The sequence below is a fragment of the Lichenostomus cassidix genome, chromosome 3 (genome assembly GCF_008360975.1).
Source record: "Lichenostomus cassidix isolate B80296 chromosome 3, HeHo_3.0, whole genome shotgun sequence".
NCBI classification, from domain to species: domain Eukaryota; kingdom Metazoa; phylum Chordata; class Aves; order Passeriformes; family Meliphagidae; genus Lichenostomus; species Lichenostomus cassidix.
This window is the reverse complement of record NC_139483.1, coordinates 111,244,438-111,265,864: the sequence shown is the minus strand read 5'-3', so window position 1 is coordinate 111,265,864 and position 21,427 is coordinate 111,244,438. Positions and strand designations below refer to the sequence as shown.

Genomic DNA, 21,427 nt, shown 5'->3' with positions numbered 1-21,427 from the left:
CTCAGCCGCCTCGCTCACCGCCGCTCACACCGCAGCCCCTCAAGCTCCGCCACTTCCCCTCAGGCTCCGTCGCTCGCCCTCAGCGCTCTCCCCTCAGCCGTCTCTCCGCAGCCCCTCAGGCTCAGCCGCTCCCTCGCAGCCCCTCAGGCTCAGCCGCTCGCTCAGCGCTCTCCCCTCAGCCGCTCTCTCCGCAGCCCCTCAGGCTCCGCCGCTTCCCTCAGCGCTTCCCCTCAGCGCTCTCTCCGCAGCCCCTCAGGCTCAGCCGCTCGCCCTCAGCGCTCTCCCCTCAGCCGTCGCCCCGCCCCCTCGCACCGCCGCCGCTCGCAATTCCCGCCACGGCTTCTCGCCCCGCCCACCTCCCGCCCTTCAGCCAATCAGCGAGCGTCTTCCCCTCTGGAGGCGGTGCCGCGCGTGCGCAGTGATGAGCTAAGGGCGGACTACAACTCCCAGCAGCCTCTGCGGCGGAGGACGGGTGCTCTCTAGGGACAAATGGCATCAAAATGCGGTTCGTCCTGGAGCGCTGGGCTGTGTATTCCTCATCTGTCCGACTGTCTGTCCCTCTGTCCCTTTGTCCCTCTGTCCCTCTGTCCCTTTGTCCCTTTGTCCCTCTGTCCCTTTGTCCCTTTGTCCCGGCTGTGGTGGCACAGGGGAATGAAGCCTCTTCCCTGCCAGTGATCCCAAATTCCTGCTGGATCCCAAATTCCCCAGTGATCCCAAATTCCCCAGTGATCCCAAATTCCCCCAGTGATCCCAAATTCCCCCGTGATCCCAAATTCCCCCAATGATCCCAAATTCCTCAGTGATCCCAAATTCCCCAGTGATCCCAAATTCCCCCAATGATCCCAAATTCCCCCAGTGATCCCAAATTCCCCAGAGATCCCAAATTCCCCCAATGATCCCAAATTCCTGACAGATCCCAAATTCCCCACTGATCCCAAATTCCCCCAGAGATCCCAAATTCCCCCAGTGATCCCAAATTCCCCTAATGATCCCAAATTCCCCCAGTGATCCCAAATTCCCCTAGTGATCCCAAATTCCCCCAGTGATCCCAAATTCCTCAGTGATCCCAAATTCCCCTAGAGATCCCAAATTCCCCCAGTGATCCCAAATTCCCCAGTGATCCCAAATTCCCCCAGTGATCCCAAATTCCCCAGTGATCCCAAATTCCCCTAATGATCCCAAATTCCCCTAGTGATCCCAAATTCCCCTAGAGATCCCAAATTCCCCAGTGATCCCAAATTCCCCTAGAGATCCCAAATTCCCCTAGAGATCCCAAATTCCCACTGAATCCCAAATTCCCCAGTGATCCCAAATTCCCCTAGAGATCCCAAATTCCCCAGTGATCCCAAATTCCCCCAATGATCCCAAATTCCTGCTGGATCCCAAATTCCCCAGTGATCCCAAATTCCCCTAGAGATCCCAAATTCCCCAGTGATCCCAAATTCCCCCAATGATCCCAAATTCCCCAGTGATCCCAAATTCCTGCTGGATCCCAAATTCCCCTAATGATCCCAAATTCCTCTAGTGATCCCAAATTCCCCAGTGATCCCAAATTCCCCAAATGATCCCAAATTCCCACTGAATCCCAAATTCCCCAGTGATCCCAAATTCCCCCAATGATCCCAAACTCCCCTAATGATCCCAAACTCCCCAGTGATCCCAAATTCCCCAGTGATCCCAAATTCCCCAGTGATCCCAAATTCCAAGGATTCCAGACTCCCGAGTTTTCCAGCTTTGGAATTCGGACAGAAATCCCAAAAAAAACCCTTTAAAAATATTTCCATTTGTATTTTCCATCCCAATTTTCCTCCAATCCCAAAATTGTTCCCAAAAATTGCTATTGGTTCCTCCATGAATCCCCAAAAAAACCTGGGAATACCCAAAAAAATTGGATATTTTTCCCACCTGGCAAGATTTCAGCTCTCAATGATGCTAATTAGCTAATTAACTAATTAACGAGGCCATCAATGACGTCATCCCTTTGGCATTTGGGATCCCTTTGGATTTGGGATGGGAATTTGGGAAGAGAAGGAAATTTTTGGGTGATAAAAACCCCCAAAAAAATGGGAATTTCTCCTCCAGCCACTCCGGTGGTTTTCCATCCCAATTTTTGGGGTTTTTTTCCCAAATTCCTGGAATTTTTTAGGTCTCTCCGGATGTCTCAATTCCCGAGTGGGAAAACAATTCCCGGGAATTCATTCCAAGGAATTTGGGATTGAATTCCAGAGGTTGGGGCAGGAAATGGGGGAAAAAATGGGATTTTTGGGAGCGGGAAAATCCCGGAATTCTCATCATCCCCGAAAATCCCAAACGGGAATTCTCTGCTGGAATTGGAATTCCCTCAGAAATCCCAAATTAATTATTCCCGATGTGAATTATTGGGGGCAGGATTGGGAATCTGAGGTGGGAAAAATCCATTTTGGGAATTTTTTGGGATCAATTCCGGCTAATTCGGGACCCTCGCGGTTCGGGATTTGGGGGATTAGGGAGATCCGGGATTTTTGGGATCCGGATTTTCGGGATTTTCGGGATTTTCGGGATTTTCGGGATTTTCGGGATCCGGATTTTGGGATTTTTGGAATCTGGATTTTGGGGATTTTTAGGCTCCGGCGCCCAGGATTTTTGGGAATTTCGGGCTCTGGGGCTCAGGATTTTGGGGATTTTGGGGATTTTTTGGCTCAGGATTTTCGGGTTTTTCGGGCTCCAGGATTTTCGGGATTTGGGGATTTTCGGGTTTTTTGGGCTCAGGATTTTTGGGATTTTCGGGCTCCGGGCTCCAGGATTTTTGGGATTTTCGGGCTCCGGGCTCCAGGATTTTTGGGATTTTCGGGCTCCAGGGGCTCCAGGATTTTCGGGATTTTGGGGATTTTCAGGCTTTTCGGGCTCCGGGCTCCAGGACTTTTGGGATTTTGGGGATTTTCAGGCTTTTCGGGCTTCGGCCTCCAGGATTTTTGGGATTTTGGGGATTTTCGGGTCTTTGGGGCTCAGGATTTTGGGGCTCAGGATTTTCGGGATTTTCGGGCTCCGGGCTCCAGGATTTTTGGGATTTTGGGGCTGTGCGGGGGCAGGCAGCTCTCCCACCCCTCCCGCCCCGGGTTTTTGGGCTCCGGGGCTCAGGATTTTCGGGATTTGGGGGCTTTTCGGGCTCCAGGGGCTCAGGTTTTTCCGGATTTGGGGGATTTTCGGGCTCAGGATTTTGGGGCTCCGGGGCTCAGGATTTTCGGGAATTTTGGGCTCCAGGGGCTCAGGATTTTGGGGATTTTCGGGCTCCGGGGCTCAGGATTTTCGGGATTTTCGGGCTCCAGGGCTCAGGATTTTGGGGATTTTTAGGATTTCGGGGCTGTGCGGGGGCAGGCAGCTCTCCTCTCCTCTCCCACCCTGCCGTGCCGGGATTTTTGGGATACGGGGCTCAGGATTTTCGGGATTTTCGGGATTTTGGGGCTCCGGTCTCCAGGATTTTCAGGATTTTCGGGCTCCTGGCTCCAGGATTTTGGGGATTTTAGGGATTTTCGGGCTCCAGGGGCTCAGGATTTTCGGGAATTTTGGGCTCCTGGCTCCAGGATTTTGGGGATTTTCGGGCTCCGGGCTCCAGGATTTTGGGGATTTTTAGGATTTCGGGGCTGTGCGGGGGCAGGCAGCTCTCCTCTCCTCTCCCACCCTCCCGTGCCGAGTTTTTTGGGCTCAGGATTTTCGGGATTTTCGGGCTCCGGGCTCCAGGATTTTCGGGATTTTGGGGATTTTCGGGATTTTGGGGCTCCAGTCTCCAGGATTTTCAGGATTTTCGGGCTCCTGGCTCCAGGATTTTTGGGATTTTGGGGATTTTCGGGCTCCGGGGCTCAGGATTTTCGGGAATTTTGGGCTCCAGTGGCTCAGGATTTTCGGGAATTTCGGGCTCCGGGGCTCAGGATTTTGGGGTTTTTTGGCTCAGGATTTTCGGGTTTTTCGGCTCAGGATTTTCGGGTTTTTCGGGCTCCAGGATTTTGGGGATTTTGAGGATTTTCGGGTTTTTGGGCTCAGGATTTTCGGGATTTGGAGATTTTCGGGTTCTTTAGGATTTTCGGGTTTTGGGGGCTCAGGATTTTAGGGCTCTGGGCTCCAGGATTTTCGGGATTTTTGGGCTCAGGATTTTCGGGATTTGGGGGATTTTCTGGCTCCGGGCTCCAGGATTTTCGGGATTTTGGGGATTTTCGGGCTCCGTGGCTCCAGGATTTTCGGGACTTCGGGGATTTTCAGGATTTTGGGCTCAGGTTTTTCCGGATTTTGGGGATTTTCGGGCTCCGAGCTCCAGGATTTTGGGGATTTTTAGGATTTCGGGGCTGTGCGGGGGCAGGCAGCTCTCCTCTCCTCTCCCACCCCTGCCGCCCCGGGTTTTTGGGCTCTGGGACTCAGGATTTTCGGGATTTTCGGGCTCCAGGGACTCAGGATTTTCGGGATTTTCGGGCTCCAGGGACTCAGGATTTTCGGGATTTTCGGGCTCCAGGGCTCAGGATTTTGGGGATTTTGAGGATTTCGGGGCTGTGCGGGGGCAGGCAGCTCTCCTCTCCTCTCCCACCCTGCCGTGCCGGGATTTTTGGGCTCAGGATTTTCGGGATTTTCGGGCTCCGGGCTCCAGGATTTTCGGGAATTTCGGGCTCCAGGGCTCAGGATTTTGGGGATTTTAGGGATTTTCGGGCTCCGGGCTCAGGATTTTCGGGAATTTTGGGCTCCAGGGGCTCAGGATTTTCGGGCTCCTGGCTCCAGGATTTTGGGGATTTTGGGGATTTTGGGCTCCAGGGGCTCAGGATTTTCGGGAATTTTGGGCTCCAGGGGCTCAGGATTTTCGGGAATTTTGGGCTCCAGGGGCTCAGGATTTTCAGGATTTTGGGCTCCAGGGGCTCAGGATTTTCGGGCTCCGAGGCTCAGGATTTTCGGGATTTTCGGGCTCCGGGGTTCAGGATTTTCGGGATTTTTAGGATTTCGGGGCTGTGCGGGGGCAGGCAGCTCTCCTCTCCTCTCCCACCCTCCCGTGCCGTGTTTTTTGGGCTCGGGATTTTCGGGCTCCGGGCTCCAGGATTTTCGGGAATTTCGGGCTCCAGGGGCTCAGGATTTTGGGGATTTTCGGGCTCCGGGGCTCAGGATTTTCGGGCTCCTGGCTCCAGGATTTTCGGAATTTTGGGGCTTTTCGGGATTTTGGGGCTCAGATTTTTCGGGTTTTTTGGCTCAGGATTTTCGGGATTTTCGGGCTCTTGGCTCCAGGATTTTGGGGATTTTTAGGATTTCGGGGCTGTGCGGGGGCAGGCAGCTCTCCCACCCTGCCGCGCCGGGTTGGCTCAGCCGCGCACGTGTGCGGGAGGAGCCGCGGCAGCTCCGCGCTATAAAAACCAGAGCGGCTCCGGCTGGCCGCGTAAGGCGCGGAGCTGAGCAGAGCACAGCGACCGGCAGCTCTCCCAAGGTAAGAAATTCCCATTTATTCCCATTTATTCCCACTTATTCCTATTTATTCCCATTTATTCCCACTTATTCCCACCCTTTATTCCCGGTTTTTCCACCTTTCCAGCGCGCGGAGATGGAATTTTTTCTGATTTTTTTAAATTTTTATTAATTTCTTTTTCTCTTCTCTCCCCGCTGAGCGAAATCTCAGCGCCGGGAAGGTTGAGATCCAAAAATTCGCTCCAGCCGGGAGAGGGAAAAGTTTTTCTCTTCGGTCCCAAAATCCCGAGTTGGAGCCGCAGGGATGCAACAAGAGGAGGTTTGGCTTCCCCCAAACCTCCGGGAATTTTTGGGGATTTTTAGGGATTTTTTAGGGATTTTTTAGGAATTTTTAAAGGATTTTTTTCGGGATTTTTAAAGGATTTTTAGGGGATTTTTTAAAGGAATTTTTTAGGGTTTTTTTTCCCTCTCCTTTCCCTGTTCCTAATCCTTTTTCTCCCAGTCGGGACTTCCCCGGGATGCTCCGGGAGATTTGAGATTTGAGGCTTTTCACCCCTTTTTTCCACCCCAAAAATCCCCAAAAAACCACCACAGTGAGAATCTCATTCATTTATTTTCCACCCTAAAACACCAAAAAGGCCAAAACTGGGATTTTTCTCTTTTTTCCCACCCAAAAATGACCAAAAAAGGACGAAAATGCGAATTTTTTATTGTTTTCTCCCTGCTTTGTTCGCTTCTTTCTCTCTCCCCCAAAAACCCCCAAGCTGAGAAAATGAGCAAAAATCTCTTCCCGAGGTTATTTTTATTTTTTCTCCTCTCCCAACAGCCTTTTCCAGCCTTTTTTTCCCCTTTTTTCCCCTCAGCTCCCATCTGTGTTTACGCCTCATTTTGGCCAATTATGGCCAATTACCTGATTGAGGGGAAAAAGGCGAAAAAAAAGGCAGAGCTGATTTTTTTTTTTTTCCTTTTCTTTTTTTATCCCTGCCTAGCGTCGGGAATTTCCACCCACCCCCTCCTCATCATCCCCAAAATCCCCTTTTTTCCACCCCAAAAAATCACCCCAAAAATTTGGCACAACAGGGAAAGGCTTTAGGGGGTAATTTGGGGTTATAATTTGAATTTTTGACTATTTTCCCTTAGAAAATCTTTGATTTTCTTTCATGCCTGACGTTTCCCGGCCGCCTCTGGATGAGGCCTTGGCTGTGGGAATAAAAAAAAAAAAAGGGGGAAAAAAATAAGATTTTGGGATGAAATTGGGGATGAAATTTGGGATGGGATGGAGATTTGGGATCATCCTTTTCCCCCCTCATCCCCCAAGGGATTCAAGGAGATTTTTTCCCTATTTTCCGGCCCGAAATCGCGGCAAATCAAGCGAAAAAAATCCCATTTCCAGCAGCACCTGCTGCCCCTTCCACCTCTTCCCAAGGCGAAATTCCCGGCGGGATTCACAAGGCAGTTTTCCCACCCGGAGAGATAACAAAAATCCCATTTTTCCCTCTGTTTTATCTCAACCGCCAGGTTGGGATTCGCAGAAAATCCTTTTTTTTTTGTATTTATTTATTTAAATTCTCTAATTGTTTTCCCTCCCCCCGGCGATGGGGAGGAATGAAAAGGATGGAAAACTCAGCGGGGTGGAGAAATCTCCTCCGGGATGGTGGGTTTGGGGTTTTTTTGGGGGGAAAAGGGGATTTTTGGGGTCGGGAGGAGGTTTTTTGGGGGAAAAAAGGGGATTTTGGGGTCCGGAGGAGGTTTTTGGGGTGGTGAGTTTTGGGAAAAAGGGTTTTGGGCGGAGGAGGTTTTTGGGGGAAAAAGGAGATTTTGGGGTCGGAAGGAGGTTTTGGGGTGGTTGGGGTTTTTTGGGGGGAAAAAAAGGGGTTTTAGGGGGTCGGGAGGAGGTTTTGGGGTGGTTGGATGATTTTGGGGCAAGAGGAGGTTTTGGGGCCCGGGAGGTTTTGGGGGTGGTTGGGATTTTTGGGGGGAAAAGGGGATTTTGGGGTCGGGAGGAGGTTTTGGGGGAAAAAGGGATTTTTGGGGTCAGAGGAGGTTTTTGGGTGGTTGGGATTTTGGGGAGGAAAAAAGGAGATTTTGGGGGTCGAGGAGGTTCTTGGGGAAAAAAGGGGATTTTGGGGGCCGGAGGAGTTTTGGGGTGGTTGGGATGGTTTTGGAAAAAAAGGGATTTTGGGGTTCGGGAAGAGGTTTCTGGGGTGGTTGGGGATTTTGGGGAAAAAGGGGATTTTGGGGGTCGGAGGTTTTGGGGTGGGTGGGATTTTGGGGGGGAAGGGGATTTTGGGGGTCGGGAGGAGGTTTTTTGGGGTGGCTGGGGTTTTTTGGGGAGGAAAAAGGAGATTTTTGGGGTCGGGAGGACGTTTTTGGGGTGGTTGGGATGGTTTTTGGGGGGAAAAAAGGGGATTTTGGGGTCGGGAGGAGGTTTTTGGGGGAAAAAAGGGGATTTTGGGGTCGGGAGGAGGTTTTTGGGGTGGTTGGGATTTTTGTGGGGGAAAAAAGGAGATTTTTGGGGTCGGAAGGAGGTTTTTGGGGTGGTTGGGGTTTTTTTGGGGGGAAAAAAGGGGATTTTTGGGGTCGGGAGGAGGTTTTTGGGGTGGTTTGGGGTTTTTTTTGGGAAAAAGGGGATTTTGGGGTCAGGAGGAGGTTTTGGGGGGTGGTTGGGATGGTTTTTTAGGTGGGGGATGGGGATGGGGGAGAGGGGGAAGGTTTGGGTTTTTTGGGGGGGAAATGGGGTGAAAAATGGGAAAAATGGGAGAAAAATAGGGGAAAATAGGAGAGAATTGGGGGAAGAATGAGGGAAATGGGAAAGAATGGGCAGAAAAAATAGGAGAAGTGGCAAAAATGGGGTGAAAAAATGGGAAAAATGGGAAAGAATAGGGAAAAGAAATAGTGGGGGAAATGGGAAAGAATGGGGAGAAATGGGAAAGAATGGGGGAAATAATTAGTGGAGAAATGGGAAAAATTGGGGGAAAAATAGGGAAAGTGGGAAAGAAAGGGAGGAAGAATGGGGGAGAAATGGGGGGAAAGAATGGGAGGAAAAAATGGGAAAGAATGGAAATAGGAAAGAATAGGAAAAGAAATGGAATGGGAAAAAATGGGGAAAATGGGGAGAAAAAGGAGGGGAAAATGGGAAAGAATAGGAAAAAGAATGGGGGAAAAATGGGGAAAATGGGAAAGAATGGGGGAAAAGTGGGGGAATGGGAAGGAATGGGGAAAAAAATAGTGGGGAAAATGGGAAAAAAAGGAAAATGGGAAAGAATGGGGAGAAAAGAATGGGGGGAATGGGGAAGAATGGGGAAAAGAAATAGGGGGGAAAATGGGAAAGAATGGGGGAAAAACCAAGGGGGGAAATGGGAATGAATGGGGAGAAAATAGGAGGAAATGGGGGAAAATGGGTGGAAATGGGGGGAAAGAAAGGGGTCTAGAAAATAGGGGAAAATGGGAAAGAATAGGGAAAACAAAGAGTGGGAGAAGGAAATAGGGGAAGCGGGAAAGAAAGGGAGGAAGAATAGGGGGAAATGGGAAAGAATTGGGGGAAAATGGTGAAAAGGGAAAGAATAGGGAGAAAATGGGGGGAAATGGGAAAGAATAGGGAAAATAAATAGTGGGGGAAAGTGGGAAAGAAAGGGGGAAAAATGAGGGGAAATGGGAAAGAATGGGGGGATGGGTGATGGATGGGAAAGAATGGGAAGAAGTGGGAAAGAACAAGGGAAACAAATAGTGGGGGAAAATGGGAAAGAATTGGGGAAAGAATGAGGGGAAATGGGAAAAAATGGGCAGAAAAAATAGGAGAAGTGGAAAGAATGGAGAAAAGAATGGGGGAATGGGTAGGAAAGAAATAGTGGGGAAATGGGAAAGAATGGAGGAAAAATCAGTGGGGAAAGGGTGGGGGGTGGGGGGGGTGGGTGGGGGTGGGGGGGTGGGTGGGTGGGTGGTGGTGGGGTGGGGGTTGGGGGTGGGTGGGGTGGGGTGGGGTGGGGTGGGGAAGAATGGGGGATGGGGGAAGTGGGGAAAACAAATAGTGGGAAAATGGGGAAAAAAGGGAAAATGGGAAAGACTGAGGAGGAAAAGTGGGGGAATGGAATGGGGAAAAGAAATAGGGAAAATGGGAAAGAATGGGGGAAAAACCAAGGTGGGAAATGGGAATGAATGGGGAGAAAATAGGAGGAAATGGGGAAAATGGGTGGAAATGGGGGGAAAGAATGGGGTACAGAAAATAGGGGAAAATGGGAAAGAATAGGGAAAATAAAGAGTGGGAGAAGAAAATAGGGGAAGTGGGAAAGAAAGGGAGGAAGAATAGGGGGAAATGGGAAAGAATTGGGGGGAAAATAGGTGGAAATGGAGGGGAATGGGGGAAAATAGAAATGGGAAAGAATAGGGAGAAAATGGGGGGAAATGGGAAAGAATAGGGAAAATAAATAGTGGGGGAAATAGGAAAGAATGGGGGAAAGTGGGAAAGAAAGGGGGAAAAATGAGGGAAAATGGGAAAGAATGGGGGGATGGGTGATGGATGGGAAAGAATGGGAAGAAGTGGGAAAGAACAAGGAAAACAAATAGTGGGGGAAGTGGGAAAGAATGGGGAAAGAATGAGGGGAAATGGGAAAAAATGGGCAGAAAAATAGGAGAAATGGGAAAGAATGGGGGGAATGGGAAAGAATGGGGAAAAGAAATAGTGGGGAAATGGGAAAGAATGGAGGAAAAAAATCAGTGGGGGAAAGGGGAAAAAATGGGGGAAAAATAGAGTGGGAAAGAAAGGGAGGGAAGAATTGGAAATGGGGGGAGAGAATGGGAGGAAAAATGGGAAGAATAGGGAAAGAACAGTGGAAATAGGAAAAATTGGTGGAAATGGGAAAAATTGGGAAAATGGGAGAAAAATGGGGGAATGGGAAAGAATGGGGGAAATAGGGGAAAATGGGGAAAAATGGGAAAATAGGGAAAATGGGGAAAAAATGGGGAAATGGGGAAAATGGGAAAATGGGGGGGAAAAATGGGGGGAAATAGGGGAAAATGGGAAAGAATAGGGAAAAATAGGGGAAGTGGGAAAGAATAGTGGGGAGAGATTGAGAGGGGAAGAATGGGGGGAAATGAGAGAATGAGAAAATGGGAAAGAGTGAGGAAATATGAAATGAAGGGAAATGGGAAAGAATGGGGGGAATGGGGAAATGAATGAATTGGGGGAGAATGGGAAGGAATGGGGAAAAAGAAATGAGTGGAAATGGGAAAGAATGTGGGAAAAAGAGTGGAAATGGGAAAGAATGGGGAAAACAAAAAGTGGAAATTGGGAAGAATGGGGTGGGAAGAATGGGGGAAAAGGGGAAAAGTAGGGGAAGTGGGAAAAAGTGGGGGAAAAATGGGAAATGGGAAAGAATGGGAAGGAAATGGGCAGAGTGGGGGAAAAATAGGGGAAAGAATGGGGAGGAAAAACCAGGGGGAAATGGAAAAGAATAGGGAAAAGAATGGTGGGAAAATGGGGAAAGAATGGGGGAAATGGGGGAAAGACAGGGGGAAATGGGAAAAGAATGGGGAAAACAAATAGTGGGGGAAATAGGAAAAAAATTGGGGGGGAAATGGGAAAGAATAGGGAAAAGAAATAGTGGGGGAACGAGGGGGAAAATGGGAAAGAATTGGGGAAAGAATGAGGGGAAATGGGAAAGAATGGGGAGAAAAAATAGGAGAAGTGGGGAAAATGGGGAGAATGGGAAACAATAGGGAAAAGAAATGGTGAGGAAAATGGAAAAGAATAGGGAAAATGGGGAGAAATGGGAAAGAATGGAGGAAAAAATAGTGGAGAAATGGGAAAGAATGGGGGGAAAATAGGGGAAGTGGGAAAGAAAGGAGAGGGGAATGTGGGGAGAAATGGGGGGAAATGAGAAAGAATAGGGAAAAGAAATAGTGAAGGAAATAGGAAAAAATGGGTGGAAATGGGGAGAATGGGAAAGAATTGGGGAAAGAATGGGGGGAAATGGGAAAGAATGGGGAAAAGAAATAGTGGGGGGAATGGGGAATAATGGAGGAAAAAATTAGTGGAGAAATGGGAAAGAATGGGGGAAAAATAGGGGAAGTGGGAAAGAAAGGGAGGAAGAATTGGGGAGAAATGGGGGGAGAGAATGGGAGGAAATAGGAAAGAATAGGGGAAAGAAATAGTGGGAGAAATGGGAAAAAAATGGGTGGAAATGGGAAAAAATTGGGAAAATGGGGAGAAAAATGGGGCGAAAAATGGGGAGAAATGGGAAAGAATGTGGAAAACAAATAGTGGGGGAAATGGGAAAGAATGGGGAAAAAAGTGGGGGAAATGGAGGGGAAATGGGGAGAATGTGGGGAAAATGGGAAAGATTGGGGAAAATGGGGGAAGGAACTGGAGAAAAATGGGGGAGAACAGGGGAAAAATGGGGGGAAATGGGAAAGAAAGGGAGGAAAATAGGAGAAGTGGGAAAGAATGGGGGGAAATAGGGGATATGGGAAAGAAAGGGAGGAAGAATGGGGAGAAATTGGAAAGAATGGGGGGAAATAGGGGAATTGGGAAAGGCTGGGGGGAAAATGGGGAAGAATGGGGAGGAAAAAATGGGGGAAATGGAAAAAATAGGGAAAAGAATGGGGGGAAATAGGAAAAAATGGGGAGAAAAAAATGGGGAAATGAGGGGAAAAAGGGAGAAATGGGAAAGAATAGGGAAAACAAGTCGTGGGGAAAATAGGAGAAAATGGGGGAAATAGGAAAGGATAGGAGGAAGAATGGGGGAATGGGAAAGAATGGAAAAATGAGGGAAAGTTGGAAGTACGGGGAAAATGGGGAATGGGAAAGAATAGGAAAACAAATAGTGGAAAAATCGGAAAAAATGGAAATGGAAAATGGGGGAAAAGGAGACTCATGGGGAGAATGGGAGAAAATGGGGAGAGAAACTGGGGAAAAAATGGGGGGAATGGGGGAAAAAGAGGGGAAGTGGGAAAGAATGGTGGGGAGGAATGGGAAAGAAAGAGGGAAAAAATTAGTGCGGGAAATGGGAAAGAATGGGGGGAAATGGGAAAAATGGGGGAAAAGAATGGGGAAAATGGGAAAGGATGGGGGAAAAGTGGGGAGAATGGGAAAGGATGGGGAAATAGGGGAAATGGGAAAGAATTGGGATAAGAGAGAGTGGGGAAATGGGAAAGAATGGGGAAAAAGGGGGGAAGTGGGAAAGAATGGAGAGAGGAACGGGGGAAAATGGGAAAGAAAGGGGGAAAATGGGAAAGGGAAAATGGGAAAGAAAAGGGGAAAATCAATAGTGGGGGAATGGGGAGAATGGGGAAAGAATTGGGGAAAGAACGAGGGGAAATGGGAAAGAATGGGAAAAGATAAGGAGAAATAGGAAAGAATTGGAAATAAGGGAAATGGGAAAGAATGGGGAAAACAAGTAGTGGGGGAATGGGGAGAATGGGGGAAAATGGGGTGAAATGGGGAAGAATAGGGAAAACAAATAGTGGAAATAGAGGAAAAAATGGGGAAAAATGGGGGAAAATGGGGGAAAAATGGGGAAAAATAGGAAAAAATGGGGGGAAAATGGGGAAAAAATGGGAAAATTTTGGGAAAATTGGGAAAATGGGGAAAAAGGGGAAAATGAGGAAAAAATGGGGGAAATGGGAAAGTGGGGAAATTGAGGAAAAAATGAGGGAAAATGAAAAAAAGTGGGAAAAAGCAGGAAAATGGGGAAAAAGATGGGGGAAATGAGAAAATATAGGGAAAACAAATAGTGGGGGAAATGGGAAAAATGGGGGAAAAATTGGGGGAAAAATGGGGGAAATTGGAAGGAATAGGGTAAAGAATGGGGGAAAGTGGGGGAAAAATGGGAGAAAAAAGGGAAAAATAGGGGAAAGAGTGGGGAAAACAAAGAGTGGGGGGAATGAGGGGAAAAGGCTTTTTTTTCCTTTTTTTTCTTCCTTTTTTTTCCTTTTTTTCTTCCTTTTTTTTTTTTTTTTTCTTTCTTTTTTTCCTTTTTTTTCCTTTTTTTTCCCTTTTTTCTTCTTTTTTTCCCATGGATTTGTGGCTGGGAAACTCAGGACAAGGCTCGGAGCCTCACCACCCCCCTTAAATCCGGAATCCGGGAAAAAAAAATTCCCTAAAATTTTTTGCCGATGGAATTTTTGGGGCTGGAATGGGGAAAATCGGGGATTTTTTTCCCAGATTTTTGGGAATTCCGAGCAGGAATTTGCAGCTTTTCCCGGGATTTGGAGTCTCTCGGTGACAAGGGTGGGGTGACAATCCTTTTCCCGGTTTTTTTTTGGGAATGAGAGGTTTTTCCCGGGAATTTTGCCCTCTTCCGGGAGGTTTCTGCCTCTGCCGTGAGTCACTCCGCGATTGTTGTTTTAACGATTCCGTCAGGATCGAATCCTAAAAATTCCAGGCGGGAATTGCGTCACTGCCCGAGTGACGTCAGAGGGTGGGAATTGTCATTGTCACCTGAGGGATCCTGGCTGGAAATCCTGGGAATTTTGGGCTGGAAATCCAGGGAATTTTGGGGTGGAAATCCTGGGAATTCTGGCTGGAAATCCTGGGAATTTTGGCTGGAAATCCTGGGAATTTTGGGCTGGAAATCCTGGGAATTTTGGGCTGGAAATCCTGGGAATTTTGGGCTGGAAATTGTGGGAATTTTGGGGTGGAAATTGTGGGAATTTTGGGCTGGAAATCCTGGGAATTTTGGGGTGGAAATCCTGGGAATTTTGGGCTGGAAATCCTGGGAATTTTGGGGTGGAAATCCTGGGAATTCTGGCTGGAAATCCTGGGAATTTTGGGGTGGAAATCCTGGGAATTTTGGGCTGGAAATCCAGGGAATTCGGGCTGGAAATCCTGGGAATTTTGGGGTGGAAAAGTCATTTTCATTGAGGGAATTTTGGGCTGGAAATCCAGGGAATTTTGGGCTGGAAATCCAGGGAATTTTGGGCTGGAAATCCAGGGAATTTTGGGGTGGAAATCCTGGGAATTTTGGGGTGGAAATCCTGGGAATTTTGGGCTGGAAATCCTGGGAATTTTGGGGTGGAAAAGTCATTTTCATTGAGGGATCCTTGCTGGAAATCCAGGGAATTTTGGGGTGGAAATCCTGGGAATTTTGGGGTGGAAATTCAGGGAATTTTGGGCTGGAAATCCAGGGAATTGTGGCTGGAAATCCAGGGAATTGTGGCTGGAAATTGTGGGAATTTTGGGCTGGAAATCCTGGGAATTGTGGCTGGAAATCCTGGGAATTTTGGGGTGGAAATCCTGGGAATTGTGGCTGGAAATCCTGGGAATTTTGGAGTCCCACAGCAATTCGATCCCATGGTGATCCCAGAACGATCGATCCTATAACGATCCCATAATGATTGACCCCATAACGAACGATCCCATAATGATCCTATAATGATCCCATAATGATCCCATAACAATCCCATAGCGATCCCATAAGGATGGATCCCATAGTGATCCCATAACGATCAATCCCATAACAGTGGATCCCATAGCAATCCCTTAATGATCGATCCCATAACGATCCCATAACAATCAATGATCCCACAACAATCGATCCCATAATGATCAATCCCATAACAATCCCATAGCGATCGATCCCATAATGATCCCATAGCGATCCCCTAACGATCGATCCCCTAACGATCGATCCCCTAACGATCGATCCCATAGTGATCCCCTAATGATCCCATAATGATTAATCCCATAATGATCCCATAGCGTTCAATCCCATTACAATCCCATAACAATCCCATAGCGATTGATCCCATAGTGATCGATCCCATAACGATCCCATAACGATCGATCCCATAATGATCCCATAGCCATCCCATAGCGATTGATCCCATAATGATCCCGTAACGATCCCATAATGATCGATTCCATAATGATCAATCCCATAGTGATCCCATAATGATCCCATAGCTATTGATCCCATAATGATGGATCCCATAGTGATCCCATAACGATTGATCCCATAATGATGGATCCAATAATGATCCCATAATGATCGATCCCATAGCAATCCCATAGCAATCTCATAACGATCCCATAGTGATCCCATACCGATCGATCCCATAACGATTGATCCCATAACGATCCCATAACGATCAATCCCATAGTGATCCCATAATGATCGATCCCATAACGATCCCATAGCGATTGATCCCATAACGATCCCATAGTGATCGATCATATAACGATCCCATAGTGATCGATCCCATAACGATCCCATAACGATCCCATAGTGATCGATCCCATAATGATGCCATAACGATCCCATAACGATCCCATAGTGATCGATCCCATAACGATCCCATAACGATCCCATAGTGATCGATCCCATAACGATCCCATAACGATCCCATAGCGATCGATCCCATAATGATGCCATAACGATCCCATAGCGATCGATCCCATAATGATGCCATAACGATCCCATAACGATCCCATAGTGATCGATCCCATAACGATCCCATAACGATCCCATAGTGATCGATCCCATAACGATCCCATAACGATCCCATAGTGATCGATCCCATAACGATCCCATAGTGATCGATCCCATAACGATCCCATAACGATCCCATAGTGATCGATCCCATAACGATCCCATAACGATCCCATAGTGATCGATCCCATAACGATCCCATAACGATCCCATAACGATCCCATAGCGATCGATCCCATAACGATCCCATAACGATCCCATAGTGATCGATCCCATAACGATCCCATAACGATCCCATAGTGATCGATCCCATAACGATCCCATAGTGATCGATCCCATAACGATCCCATAACGATCCCATAGTGATCGATCCCATAACGATCCCATAACGATCCCATAGTGATCGATCCCATAACGATCCCATAACGATCCCATAACGATCCCATAGCGATCGATCCCATAACGATCCCATAGTGATCGATCCCATAACGATCCCATAACGATCCCATAGCTATCCCATAGCGATGGATCCCATAATGATCCCATAGTGATGGATCCCATAACGATCCCATAACGATCCTATAGTGATCGATCCCATAACGATCCCATAATGATTCCATAGTGATCGATCCCATAACGATCCCATAACGATCCCATAACGATCCCATAGCGATCCCATAGCGATGGATCCCATAATGATCCCATAGCGATGGATCCCATAACGATCCCATAGTGATCGATCCCATAACGATCCTATAACAAACAATCCCATAATGATTGATCCCATAACAATTGATCCCATAGTGATCCCATAGCAATCCCATAACGATCCCATAATGATCCCATAGCAATCGATCCCATAGCAATCGACCCCATAATGATCCCATAAGATCAATCCTATTTTTAAAGGATTTTTTGGGATTTTTTTGGGATTTTTTAAAATTTTTTATTTTGCAGGATTTTGCCGAATATTGTAGGATTTTGCTGGGATTGGTTTTTTTCCATTCTGGGGGATTTTCTGGGATTTGGCTGGATTATTAGGATTCGGCAGGATTTTTTGGGATTAGGAGAGATTTTGATGAATTTTGCGGGGTTTTGTGTGATTCGGGTGGTTTTGTAGGATTTTTGGTGATTTTGGGTGATTTTTTTGTGATTTTTTTCACAATTTTTTGGTGACTTTTTGTGATTTTTTGTTTGTGGTTTTTTTGTGGGAATTTTGTGGGATTTTTGTGGGAATTTTGTGGGATTTTTGTGGGATTTTTGTGGGATTTTTGTGGGATTTTTGTGGGATTTTGTGGGGATTTTTGTGGGAATTTTGTGGGATTTTTTGGGGATTTTGTGGGAATTTTGTGGGATTTTGCGGGATTTTGTGGGATTTTGGTGGTTTTGTGGGATTTTGAGGGATTTGGTTGGATTTTGCAGGATTTTAATGGGATTTTGCATAATTTAGCAGATTTTTCTTGATTTTTCTTGATTTTTTTGGTGATTTTTTTGTAGGTTTTCTGTGATTTTTGGTGATTTTTTAAAAATTATTTTTAGTGATTTTTTTGGTGATTTTTTGGTGATTTTCCATGATTTTCCATTATTTTTCCTGATTTTGGGGTTTTTTGGTGATTTTACAGGAATTTGCAGGAACTTTTGGTGATTTTTTTGTTATTTTTGCGATTTTTTTGGTGACTTTTTGTGAATATTTTTGTGAATTTTTGGGTGATTTTTTGGTGGTTTTTTTGGTGGTTTTGGGTGATTTTTGGGTGATTTTTGGGTGATTTTTGGGTGATTTTTGGGTGATTTTTTTTGCTGATTTTGTAGGGTTTTGCAGGGTTTTCTGGGATTTTTGTGGGATTTTTTTATTATTTTGCAGGGGTTTGTGGGATTCTGTGAGATTTTGTTTGATTTCATGGGATTTTTTGGGGTTTTGTGGGATTTTTCATGATTCTGCAGGATTTTTGGGGGTATTTTTGGGTTTTTTGGGGTTTTTTGGGGGATTTTTAGGGATTTCACAAGGATTTGTAGGATTCTGTGGGATTCTGCAGGATTTTGATTGGGATTTTGCACAATTCAATTAAATTTCACTGCATTTTGCAGTATTTCCCATAACTCAATGTAAATTTTTTTTGTAATTAATGCAATTTTTTGTTGTTTTTTCTGTCATTTCCCATGACTTCCCATGGTTTTTTTGGGATTTCCCATTATTTTTTTGGATTTTTCCCTGTTTCCAGCTCCTGGGTCACCATGAGGTCTCTGCTGTGGGATTTCCCATGATTTCCCGGGATTTTTTGGGATTTTTTGGGATTTTTTGGGATTTTTTGGGATTTTTTGGGATTTTTTGGGATTTTTTGGGATTTTTTGGGATTTTTTGGGATTTTTTGGGGATTTTTGGGGTTTTTTGGGGATTTTTCCCTGTTTCCAGCTCTGGGGTCACCATGAGGTCTCTGCTGTGGGATTTCCCATGTTTTTTTGGGATTTCCCATGGTTTTTTTGGGATTTTTCCCTGTTTCCAGCTGCGGGGTCACCATGAGGTCTCTGCTGTGGGATTTCCCATGGTTTTTTTGGGATTTCCCATGATTTCCCCTAATTTTTTTTGGGATTTCTCCCTGTTTCCAGCTGCGGGGTCACCATGAGGTCTCTGCTGTGGGATCTGCTGCTGCTTTGCCTCTTCGCCCCGGCGCGCAGCGACTGCCGCGGCGACTGCCTGCACTGCGACCGGCAGCTCTACCGCGACTCCTTCGACGTCCTCGTGAGTCCTGAATCCCCCAAATCCTCCTTCCCGGCCCCGAAAACCCACCGTAGATACGAAATCTCCATTTCTGCTCCCAAAATATTCCTTCTGGACCCCAAAATGTTCATTTCTGATGCCAAAAAGTCAGCCGGGACCTGAAATGTTCATTTCTGACCCCAAAAACTCAGCCAGGACCCAAAATGTTCATTTCTGACCCCAAAAACTCAGCCGGGACCCGAAATGTTCATTTCCGACCCCAAAATGTTCATTTCCGACCCCAAAATGTTCATTTCCGACCCCAAAATGTTCATTTCTGACCCCAAAATGTTCATTCCTGACCCTAAAGTCCTTATTTCCGACCCCAAAGACTCATCTGACCCTAAAGTGTTCATTCCTGACCCCAAAATCCTCATTCCTGACCCCAAAACGTTCATTTCCGACCCCAAAATGTTCATTTCCGACCCCAAAACCTCATCTGGACCCCAAATGTTCATTTCTGGCCCAAAACTTTCATTTCCGGCCCCAAAAACACATCCTAGATGCAAAATGTTCATTTTTGGCCCCAAAATGCTCATTCTGGACCCCGAAATGTTCATTTCTGACCCCAAAACCTCATCTGAAGCCAAAATGTTCATTCCTGACCCCAAAATGTTCATTCCCGACCCCAAAATCCTTATTTCTGACCCCAAAACCTCCTCTGGGACCCAAACGTTCATTTCCAGTCCCAAAACCTCATCTGGACCCCAAAATGTTCATTCCTGACCCCAAAATGTTCATTTTCTGCCCGAAAACGTTCTTTTTTGTCCCCAAAACCTCATCCTGGACCCAAAATGTTCATTTCTGACCCCAAAACATTCACTCCTGACCCCAAAATGTTCATTTCTGGCCCCAAAATGTTCAGTCCTGACCCAAACCTTTTGTTTCTGACCCCAAAATCCTCATTCCTGACCCCAAAACATTCATTTTCAGCCCTGAAATATTCATTTCTGACCCCAAAACCTCATTCCCCTCAAAAAACTGGGAAGTGTCCCCAAAAAACCCGGGCCTGTCCCCAAAAATTATGGGAAATTTCCCGAGAAAATACAGGAAATGTCCCCAAAAACCAGGAGATTCGGGATTTGGGATTATTTGGGATTTGGGATTATTTGGGATTCAGGATTTGGGATTTGAGATTCGTGATTTGAAATTATTTGAGATTTTGAATTTGGGATTTGAGATTATTTGGGATTTGGGATGGTTTGGGATTGGAGATTTAGGATTTGGGATTTGGGATTCAGGATTTGGAATTTAGGATTTGAGATTTGGGATTATTTGGGATTTGAGATTTGGGATTTGAGATTTAGGATTTAGGATTTGGGTTTCGGGATTTGGGATTGGAGATTCAGGATTCGGGATTCGAGATTCGTGATTTGAAATTTGAGATTTTGAATTCGGGATTTGAGATTTAGGATTCGGGGATTCCAGATTTGGTATCATTTGGGATTCGGGATTGGAGATTTAGGATTTGGGATTCAGTATGTGGGATTTAGGATCCGTGATTTGGGATTTCTTGGGATTTGGGATTACTTGGGATTTGAGATTTAGGATTTGGGATTTGAGATTTGGGATTATTCAGGATTTGCAATTTGGGATTTGGGATTTGAGACTCAGGATTTGGGATTATTCAGGATTTGAGATTTGGGATTCAGGATTTGGGATTATTCAGTATTTGTGATCCAGGATTTGGGATTTGAGATTCAGGATTCGAGATCTGAGATTTGAGATTCGAAATCCAGGATTCGGGATTAGAGATTTGGGATTTGAGAGTCAGGATTTGGGATTTGAGATCCGGGATTTTGGATTCCGGATTTGGGATTTGAGATTTGGAATCTGGGATTCAGGTTTTAGGATTCAGGATTTGGGATTTGAGATTTTTCAGGATTTGGGATTTTGGATTCAGGATTTTGGATTTCAGATTTGGGATTTGGGATTTGAGATTTGACATTTGGGATTATTTGGGATTCAGGATTTGGAATTTAGGATTTGAGATTTGGGATTATTTGGGATTTGATATTTGGGATTTGAGATTTAGGATTTGGGATTCAGGATTTGGAATTTGGGATTGGAGATTTGGGATTATTTGGGATTTGAGATTCGGGATTCAGGATTTGGGATTTGGGATTCGGGAATTGGGATTTGAGATTCAGGATTTGAGATCTGAGATTCGAGATTTGGGATTCAGGATTTGGAATTTAGGATTTGGGATTGTTTCCGGCCTTCCGCCATTCCCAAAGCAACTTCCGAGGAATTCCCATCAGCCCCGTGGGTTTGGGAGATTCCTCGGAATGTGGGATTTTATGGAATGACCTGGACCAGCTGCTCCTCACGGTGTGGAGGAAAACCCCAATCGTTGTCCCCAAAGCCACCAACCGAGGATCGGGAAAATCCTCCCTGGTGGCTCCGGATGAGGAGGAGCTGAGAATTCCCAGAATTCTCCTCAGAATTCCAGGAGAATCGAATCAACCAGGATGTCCTCGGTGGAGGAGAACAGAACCTCTGGAGAAAATCTTCTCAAACCCTTCAAGATCCATCAGTTCCATCAGCATGGACCTTCCAAAGCCTTGGAGATCCCTGGAGAAAATCACCTCAAACCCTTTGAGATCCATCAGTTCCATCATTGGAAAATCCATGGAAATTCCAAACCTTTGGAGATCCCTGGAGAAAATCATCTCCAACCCTCTGAGATCCATGAGTTCCATCAGCATGGACCTTCCAAAGCCTTGGAGATCCCTGGAGAAAATCATCTCAAACCCTCAGAGATCCATCAGTTCCATCATTGGAAAATCCATGGATTTTCCAAACCTTTGGAGATCCCTGGAGAAAATCATCCCAA

General features: G+C 46.4%; 1 protein-coding gene across 1 annotated transcript in view; it reads left to right on the top strand.

The window, feature by feature from the left end:
* The first annotated feature begins 5,396 nt into the window (after window positions 1-5,396).
* PNOC (prepronociceptin) overlaps window positions 5,397-21,427 on the top strand; it is a 29,234-nt gene continuing 13,203 nt past the window's right edge. The window contains exons 1-2 of the mRNA XM_085057191.1: window positions 5,397-5,431; window positions 18,441-18,573. Of these exons, the coding sequence (XP_084913317.1) occupies window positions 18,454-18,573 (120 nt within the window). The 5' untranslated portion in view covers window positions 5,397-5,431; window positions 18,441-18,453. The remainder of the gene's footprint in view (window positions 5,432-18,440; window positions 18,574-21,427) is intronic.